This window comes from Pogona vitticeps, chromosome 2 (genome assembly GCF_051106095.1).
Source record: "Pogona vitticeps strain Pit_001003342236 chromosome 2, PviZW2.1, whole genome shotgun sequence".
Classification (NCBI taxonomy): Eukaryota; Metazoa; Chordata; class Lepidosauria; order Squamata; family Agamidae; genus Pogona; species Pogona vitticeps.
This window is the reverse complement of record NC_135784.1, coordinates 87,956,062-87,965,427: the sequence shown is the minus strand read 5'-3', so window position 1 is coordinate 87,965,427 and position 9,366 is coordinate 87,956,062. Positions and strand designations below refer to the sequence as shown.

The following is a 9,366-nucleotide window of genomic DNA, read 5'->3' as shown; positions in this document are numbered from 1 at the left end:
TGTTCTCCAATTTCATTGTCATGCTCTCAGGTTTCTCTTAATCTTCAAAAATGGGGCCATGTTACTCTGTTTCAGCTCAACAAAAGAGAAAATAAAAGTTTTGTAGCACCTTTAGGACTGACAGATTTTAGTGTGAGCTTTTCTAAATTGTAGTCCAGAAAAAAATCCACAAGAGCTTGTGTGACAGTAAGTATGAGCTTTCAAAGTACCACAAGACTTGTTTTCTCTTTTTCAGTTTTGTCTGATATGAAAGAGATAGGATTTTAATTTGTTGTATTAGTTCATGATGTATAGGATACTCCTTAATAGCATCTACCAGGGTAAAGTGTTTAAGATTCTGTGGCAGCCCATGAGTTTCCAGGAAGGCAGTACTACTTAAACACAAGGTGTTTGTCTTGTTTACATGGTAAAAAGCTAGTGATGTTTGCTGCTGAAGCAGCAAATACAGTGGCCACCCTGATTGTTGACTTATAATACATAAAGTATACAGGTCCCACACTTAAGCTTGTGAGCACCTCCTTTGCATGTTAAAAAGTGGCAATTTTGTCTCTATGGTAAATCTGATAGCTCATCCATTGCTGCCCCTGGAAGTTATTCACCCTTGTTGTAGAGCAACAGGAAATGTGATAAAAATGGTAGATTATCATAAACACTGTGTCATGTGGTGAATAGAGTGATGGACTAGGACTCAGGAGACCTGGGTTCAAATCTCTGCCCAGCCATGGGAACTCACAAGGTGAAACCCCTATAAACATTGTTGTAAGTTGGATGTGACTTGATGGCAAATAACACACATATCATAAACACATGATATGGTAATTGATATGGCCATTCATGCTGTGAACCTATGGATATAAGAACTGCTGCAAGATGATTTTCTAAAGTCAGCTATGTGGAAATGGGAATATAGACCAAGGTAGCCTTCCCCTTCTGAAGGGGAAGATATGGAGGCAGTGACAGGTTTTACTTTCTTGGGCTCCATGATCACTGCAGATGGAGACAGCAGCCACGAAATTAAAAGATGCCTGCTTCTTGGGAGAAAAGTGATGACAAACCTCAACAGCATCTTAAAAAGCAGAGACATCACCTTGCCAACAAAAGTCCGAATGGTCAAAGCTATGGTTTTTCCTGTTGTGATGTATGGAAGTGAGAGCTGGACCATAAAGAAAGCTGACCACCGAAGAATTGATGCCTTTGAATTGTGGTGCTGGAGGAGACTCTTGAGAATCCCCTGGACTGCAAGGAGAACAAACCTATCAATTCTAAAGGAAATCAACCCTGAGTGCTCCCTGGAAGGACAGATCCTGAAGCTGAGGCTCCAGTACTTTGGCCATCTCATGAGAAGAGAAGACTCCTTGGAAAAGACCTTGATGTTAGGAAAGTGTGACAGCAAGAGGAGAAGGGGATGACAGAGGAAGAGATGGCTGGACAGTGTCTGCGAAGCAACCAACATGAACTTGGCACAACTCCGGGAGGCAGTGGAAGATAGGAGGGCCTGGCGTGCTCTGGTCCATGGGGTCACGAAGAGTCAGACACGACTAAACGACGACGAGCCTTCTGTATTCTTAAGTGAATAGGTATTCTCCAGGTGGAATGTAGAATTCTGTGGAAACTGCCAGGGAACTTTTTTTTCTTCACAATATCAGTACCTTTTCAGCTTGACTCATTAGTGACTCGTGGTAGTCACATCTAACTCATTAAGCCCATTGAGCCTAATACAACAGTCCATTCAGATGGCTGGCACTTTTGTGTATAAATTTAATTGGAAGGTGAAAGGTTTCAGATGTTATGAAGGGTGATTACAAAATAGCTTCTTGAGTCAGATGCCTTTCATTGAGTTAATTGCATGTAGGAGCCCTTTGCCTTTAGGTAAGATTGAATCAGTTTTTGGATAAATTATAATAGGAATGTGAACATGCACATCACTAGATGTCCTATGTGCCTGAGCTCTCACTAGATATCCTACTCTAGTTGTCTGTGAACATTATCAAGCTGCCTTTTTACTGAGACCATCTAACCTACTATGATCAATTTCTTTCAACTGAAAGTGGTTACTCAACACTTTGGGCAGAGACTTTTCCCATCTTTTCTGTCTAAAATAGATTAACTGCAAATGTCAGAGACTGAACATGAGGACTTCCTACATCACTTGATATGTTGCTTTAATAATTGCCCTATAGCTCTCCAAATATCTCCCTGCCCTGCCCTTGAACCTGCAAAAGTACTGTTCTTGTTGGTGAGCCTGTTCCACACGTGCTCAGTATGATAAGAAATCACTGTTTTCCCTTTTGAAAGACCTTCAGGACTAGTATTTTGTAAGAATACAGTCTATTCTTACAAAACAAAACAACAACAAAAACCAGGTGGGGCCAACCATTCTCTTTCATGATAAGCAAGATTGGCCTTTGCAGTCTTGGGTTTTCCTGTTTCTGAATAGGGGATAAGACACATTTGCTTTTTAAATAAAAATATTAAATGATAAATTATAGCAAAATACTTTTAGAAAATCATCCCCAAATTTGGCACAGAGCAAGTGCAGACTGTCTTGTACAATTGTGCCAAATTTGGTGCTGATCTGAAACCCCGTTCTAAAATTGTACATTTTTGTTTGGCCTGCCCTCATTTTAAGAACTGTTTTATAGAATGTTGATTTGCCTTGCCAGCACAAGACTCTCATGCAGCAATAATTCATAGAAAAGTTGAAGTACACTTAAAATAGTTGCTGCCTTTTGAATAGCAGCCACATAGGGCTTAATGGAACACTGAAATTCTTGGATCTCTTTAGGAACACTGACAGTGGAAGTCAGTATCAAAGCAACAGATACCAAATATGATTGTCTTAATTCCTTCAGAGAGATTAAATATTAGTATCCAATTATTGCAGGGACCTTTATTATAGAAACCTAGTGTGGTGGTGTAGGTAGAATAGAACTCAGGAGACCTGAGTTAAAATCCCCACTCTACTGTGGAAAAGTGTGTGTGTGTGTGTGTGTGTGTGTAACAAGTAAAACTACTCCATAAATATCTCAATTGCCTTGGAAGCTATAGTGCAGTCAGTATAAGCTGTTTCCAATTGGACAGTGCACAACACACAACTTTTATTCTTCTCTTCAGTCATGTTCTCAGAATGACTTACAAAAATGATTAAAATGGTAAGATGAAATTGTACTAAGCTAAAATGTTGCAAGCAAAAGAAAGAATTTTAAAAACTAACAAATTCCAATGGATTATAAAGCAACATTAGTAACATTGTTCCTGAAAATCCTGAAAAAACATAGAAAATCCCTCTGCCTGCTAACTTGAAGTAGATGACAACTAAAGCTTTCAGAAGAAAGTGTCCCACAACTGTATTACTACTGAGAACTTTGTCTCCTAATTATTCATCTCACTTCAACTGCAGGAAGCAACTGCAGAAGACTCATTGCTGAAGATCTGAAGGTGCAGGGCAGCCTCTTGCCACTCTTGGTTGCGGATGGTTTTGGAGTGCCATTACATTCTGTGTTCTTGAAACTAGCCTTCTAGGCTTGGCCCCAAATAGAGCAAGAAGTTTAACCTATCACTCTTTGAAATACATGAACTAGTTCACATTGCCATTTAATTAACCTCCCCCATTAAACCATGAGGTCCAGAATCTAAGTAATGTAACCACAATGCTGTAAAGTATTCCATTCCCTTGTTTAGGCACAGATTTGATGTACCACCATACATGTTTCCATAGGAACAGCAGTAGAAACCCCTTTCTGAATCCTATTGAGAGCTTTTTATTGAAAACCAACAGATTGGTCAATTTGATTTTTTAAAAATTTTATTTTAAACCAACAGACCAGTTTCATTTAAGATCAGGAACAGCTTGAAGAGAATATGGAGTCAAGTGGGATAGAATGGCTCATGGAGAGAAGAGATTACTGCAAAACTTGTTTCCTCACAGACGGTTAACGGCAATGGCTCAGCATTTCCCATAATGCTTAAAATGAATCTTCCCTTGACTTGCCCTGAGAAGAAAGCAAGAAACCAAAAATACTAGTATTAATACTTAATGTTTGTGTTTCACTCATGCTCCTTAACTGTGACACTTCATCCCTGGAGATGGGAGACTGATGATATATGAATGGTTACATCTCCACAGACTCAAATGTTGATAGTACTGTATAACATTTAAACCAGAGCTGATGACGGAGTATTTGTAGGGTGCACCATTTAACCCCTGCCCTGGATATACATGTGGACTGAGGCAGATTCTAGAAATGAACATTTATTTCCAAAATGTGAAGCTATATAGTTACTTTAGTCTTCCAGGAGTTATAGTCCAAAAACATCTAGAGACCCAATGTTGGCAATCACCGTTCTAGACCCTCCAGAAGTGTTCCTGCATGATGGTGGGGGGGACCATAGCCAGCAGGGAACCAAGCAGTATCAAAGAGTCTCCTGCCACCTCAAACACGGTTGCCGTGCCATGCAGAACCCAGAATTGTCCAGGGATCTTGCTCACTTGGGGACCCTCCATTCATATACAAGACTCTTCTCTTCCAACCAGTTTTTCATTTGGGTGAAGTGATGACTGCGGGGGTGGAGCTTGTGCACACCTTTCTTTGCATGTTTATTTCATCCAAGTATTGAACACTGAATAGGTTTTAGATCAATTTAACATTCTTGCTGAGCCTTAGCTGGGGTCAGCAACTTGTGGCCCTCCTGATGCTGTTGCTTTCTAATTCTCATCAGTCCATATAGCATGTCCAGTGGTCAGGGAGTATGCAGTTATAGTTTAACAGCAGCTGCAGGACCACAGATGCTTTAGCTTTGAAATGTGATTTAGTCTTTGAGGAGGAACACACTATTTAAGAGCAATATTTTGGTACTTACACCACCGCGCTGCAAAAGAGACATTTGTTGATGTATGTTTGGCCGTTGACACCACAAATTGGGAAATACTCCAAGGTACATCTTGTAGGTTTGGGCTTCTGGTAACCATTGCAATCGAACTGTATAATGGATAAAATCTCTCTTAAAAATCTTACAACTTTTCAGAATCCTTATTTAACTACTAACTTGAGCTCTTACTCCTGTGAAAAGTATACTATATTTGAAACAAACATTTTATGGTTTGAAAATGTTTGAAACAAACATTTTATGGTTAAAAGTCTTGGAACAGAACACTGTAAGTAAAATGTTATGGATTAATGTTTGATAGAAAGAGGGCAGCTAAATTTCTCATTAGACTTTTTGCCAGTATCCCACTGCATCTGCAAAAATCTGCAGCCCCTTTCCCTCTTGCAGCCCCACCCCGATGTATCTTAAGAGCTATTTCCAGAGACCTGGAGCAGGTTTCCAAAACCACAGAGAGCAGCAGCTGAAATAGCAGGGGGTGAGACAAAAATGCAAATTCTGCTGGTGTCAGATACCACCTTTAGGGCTTGTTTACACAGGCTCTTTACACATCTAAACTGCGTATTCGACCACAAGCAATCCCATTTGGTTCGCTTCCTTCTACTGGGAATTTCTGGTATCACGAAGTGGCTTGTGGCACAGTGGTTAAACTGCAATACTGCAGCCAAGCCTCTACTCATGACCTGAGTTTCAAAACCTGAAAAATTCCTCCTAGAAGCAGGAAGAGACAGGAGGGGACAATGAGGTGCTTCCCCCCTTTTTTTTCTTTGATTTTTTTAAAGGTCTAGTTGAGATTCTGCCCGCAGCTGAATCCACCACCAAGATTCAATTCCCCTCTTTCTCTAATTCCTTTAAAATGCTGTCAAAGGTAAGCACTATCACTGCATCTCATGGCAAGGAATCCTATTAGCAAAGCCTTTTCTGAACTTACAGGCAGTTGACATTTTTAGGCAACTCTTTATTTAAACTCTCTTTTATCTCTTCTGTCTTAATTCAGTTCTGCAGAATCAGACCTTCTTTGCTATTAACAATACATAAGGCATTCCCTGTAACTAAAATCCATTTGCATATTCCAGTGGCAAGAGAGTAACTGAACATATAAGCAGCTGTCCCTACTAAATCTGTACATTGTAAATCCACGAGTCTTTATTTTAGCTCCATAGAGGATCTATATTTTAAAAATGTGGGTGTTTATTGTTATACTGTAATAATCAAAGTATATTATACTATATACTTGAAAAGAGTCTACTGCTAAGAGATGAGACATAAGATAATGGAGAATGATTAAATTTTACCCCATTGTGTTCATAATGCATTGGATTACATTGGGACAGAAATTACTTTTTCCTGCTTACTAAGAGTAGCTGGATTCTTCAATGGGACCAATAACGACCAAATCAACAGTATTTTATTTGACAGCTTGACATACTGGAAAGCAGAACAATTTGCAGTTTTAAATTACTGGGAAGCAGCAAAGAAATGCCATGCTGACTTCAACACAAAATATTGCTTTGTCAGAGTCTTAGCAGAATGAACTGATGTATACCTTTACATTATGAGATACAGCCAGAGTCCTTGATCAGTGTCTGTACAGACATATAGTACATGGCTATGAATTCACAGTGAAAATATGAAGTTCAAGATTTGGGACAGAGCATGGGAAGCTCACTGTTTTGGATGACACTACCCCAAAATCTTCTTGGGAAACGTTTTGGGTATCAGGGTCTTAAATGAAAACCTCCCCAATTTTCTCAGACTTTGCTGCTCAAAGGGCCACTTCTTTCTCTGTGATCTTATCAGTGAGATCAGGTGTATGTGAATTCCAGGCATAGCAGCGATATCTGAAGCACATAGTATGGATTCGCGTGTATGACAATATGATCACACTAGTATTAAGCTAGTTATATAATACACAGCAATCTTGCTCATGAATCTTATTGCTATCTAAATGATTGAAAGGAAACAGCAGTGAAACCAACAGATGGACTCACCAGGGGTTCATGAGGTACACCTGCAACAGAGAAAAGAAGAGAAATATATATATATATTTATATATTCACAATCTTTTAAACTAAATCAAAAGCTGTGAAAAAGTTGTTCTGTGATTGTTCCTGTTGTGACATGATCACCACCACCATAAATAGCAAGCCACAGTAACGCATTGAGAGTCATTGGGCCTGAGAAAACCCTTGGAGTCTCACGATGCAATAGTTAAACTGCAGTCAAGACCCTGCTCACAACCTGGGTTCAATCCTAGGCTCAGGTAGCTGGCTCGAGGTTGACTCAGTCTTCCGTCCTTCTGAGGCTGGTAAACTGAATACCCAACTAGCAGGGGAGAGGGGGCATGAAACCTGCAAAAATAAAAATTGTAAACCTCCCAGAGAGAGCTTTCTGTATTATGGTGTGGTATATTAGCAGCATGCCTTGCTCTCTCTCTCTCTCTCTTTTGCTTTTACTTGCATATTTTAAGGGGTACCGTGTAAGGCTGATTTCCATGGTCATTTCTAATATGGTAGTTCTCTGTCCTTTATGCCCTTCTGGGGGCTAACACTATACCGCCTAGAGTGGTCTATTGACTAGATAGGCGGGATATAAATAAAATAAATAAATAAATAAATAAATAAATACCAGGAAATGGTCCTTAGAAGGCCCGTGACAGACACAGGTGCATGCATGCCTTCACATTTGACACACTGCAGGAAATACAGGGATTGTCACTGTGCTCATTGAATGTGTGCACCATCAGCCTCCACATGGCTGCTGTTGCGTGCGGTCATAAAATCAGTCTGGGAAACAATAAGCCAATACCTGAAAAGCATTACAGTGTCAGTATGACTGTGCAGATGTCTTTGGGAACAGTAAAAAGGGGTTATCTATTCACCCTGGTGCTGCTCTATAAAGATTTCTGTGCTCATATCGGCTTGACAAGTGCTGCTTGGTAATTAGTCAGAGCAAGCCCTCTAGTTTTGGTTTAAAACAATTTGCACAGTGGTGGGAGCAACTCCTTGCACTTACTGCCACTCGGCAAAGGCTTATTTTTATGTTTGACATAATGAGTGATTACTATGGCTATGACTTGTTATTTCCCTCTTTCTCGCAACATCTTAGAGAAGCCACTACAGATCCCATCACAGGATAGAGGCAAGCACATATTTCCTCCCTTTCCATATCAAGCCTTTAGGTATGGATATCTTTCATAAAGTAGGGGGAGTCTTTTGTGCACTTAGGAAAACCTGTCTGTATATCCCAAATATTATCAAGATTGTGTCACTGCGATCCCAGGAAGGCAGCCCCAGGGCCATAGGAAAGAACGGATCTCTTCTAGAGGACTGTGATAAAACCAGATGCAGCAGCAACATTAGATGGGGAGCAACAGTCTCAGTTCCCGTGCCCGATCCTGGCCTGTCCCATGATCTCGGCCCTTCTCAACCACCACAGAACTTTCTGCAGTAGTCAGTGCTGAGTTTATATATCAGCTAAGGAAGCTTCAGACCTGCAATGCCTTAGGGGTGTTTTCTGCTAGTTCCCTGCACCTTTAATATTTTACCCTAAGTAGTGGTAAAAATAATAATAATAATAATAATAATAATAATAATAATAATAATAATAATAATAATAATAATAATAATAATAATAATAATAATAATAATAATAATAATAATAATAATAATAATAATAATAATAATAATAATAATAATAATAATAAAGCCCCATCAATTGCAATGAGAGATGTTCTGTCATCTTTCGGTTGCGGATACAAAATAATTGCATGTGTTGTGCAAATACTAGGGTCCCCACTTCTGCCTTTCTTTTTCTCTCATATACCCAGAAGTCAGTTTTGCCATTTTGGCAACTCCATCCAATATTTCAAGAATCACTCTTTTTGAGCTGCATGGTCTAAGAGCTGGCTACATCTAAGCAAAGGCAATGGGTATTACATGGTTCTCAGCGCACACTCACCTGAGGCAAAGAAGCTGCACAGGAGTGCCAGAAGAAGGAAGGCTAGCATAGTTGCCACTTTCATGATGCCTAGAGTGTAAATTCGTGCTGCTGATGCTTTTTTGAATGTCCACCTTTCAGATTTCTCCAAGTTGTGGCACCCAGGTATATATAACCAAGAAGCCCTATTTCCCTCAAGCTTGTGGTGATGAAATCTTGCTTTCTCCCCTAATTAGGAGCAAACAATAGAAACCCAAGGTGTTTCTGCTCCTGACCAATTTGTAGGAACAAGTGAGACAATTACATGCTGCTTTGTTCTGAGTCTTGAAAACATCTGAAATATATAATTGAAATCGCTTGGCCATTTCCCATGACATGCAGCTGAGAGAATTGAAAGCGAAGGGTGGGGAGGACCCTCCCCCAACAAAAACACAGCATTGCTTACAGCTATCTAGGTGCTGGGCTGTCACAACAGCATTTGACAGGAGGAACCATACTCCACATGCTGATTAAGAGTGAAAGCTATACAGAAGCAACCCGCTT

General features: G+C 39.9%; 1 protein-coding gene across 1 annotated transcript; it reads right to left on the bottom strand.

Annotated features, from left to right (window-relative positions):
* Positions 1 to 3,787: 3,787 nt before the first annotated feature.
* Positions 3,788 to 8,976, bottom strand: LOC140704443 (ovomucoid). Its single transcript, XM_072989975.2, has 4 exons — positions 8,845 to 8,976; positions 6,876 to 6,895; positions 4,861 to 4,979; positions 3,788 to 3,992 (listed from the first exon to the last, which is right to left on the bottom strand). Exons 1-4 carry the CDS (start codon positions 8,906 to 8,908, stop codon positions 3,947 to 3,949), a joined length of 249 nt encoding a protein of 82 aa, XP_072846076.2. The 5' UTR covers positions 8,909 to 8,976; the 3' UTR covers positions 3,788 to 3,946.
* Positions 8,977 to 9,366: the final 390 nt, after the last annotated feature.

Excerpts from the sequence above, each read along its gene's own strand:
- LOC140704443 (XM_072989975.2), bottom strand. The coding sequence starts at position 8,908 with ATGAAAGTGGCAACTATGCTAGCCTTCCTTCTTCTGGCACTCCTGTGC. Across the intron at positions 6,896-8,844 it reads GTGCAGCTTCTTTGCCTCAG|GTGTACCTCATGAACCCCTG; the intron begins GTGAGTGTGCGC and ends TCTCTGTTGCAG. Across the intron at positions 3,993-4,860 it reads CTCTTTTGCAGCGCGGTGGT|GGCAAGTCAAGGGAAGATTC; the intron begins GTAAGTACCAAA and ends CTTTCTTCTCAG.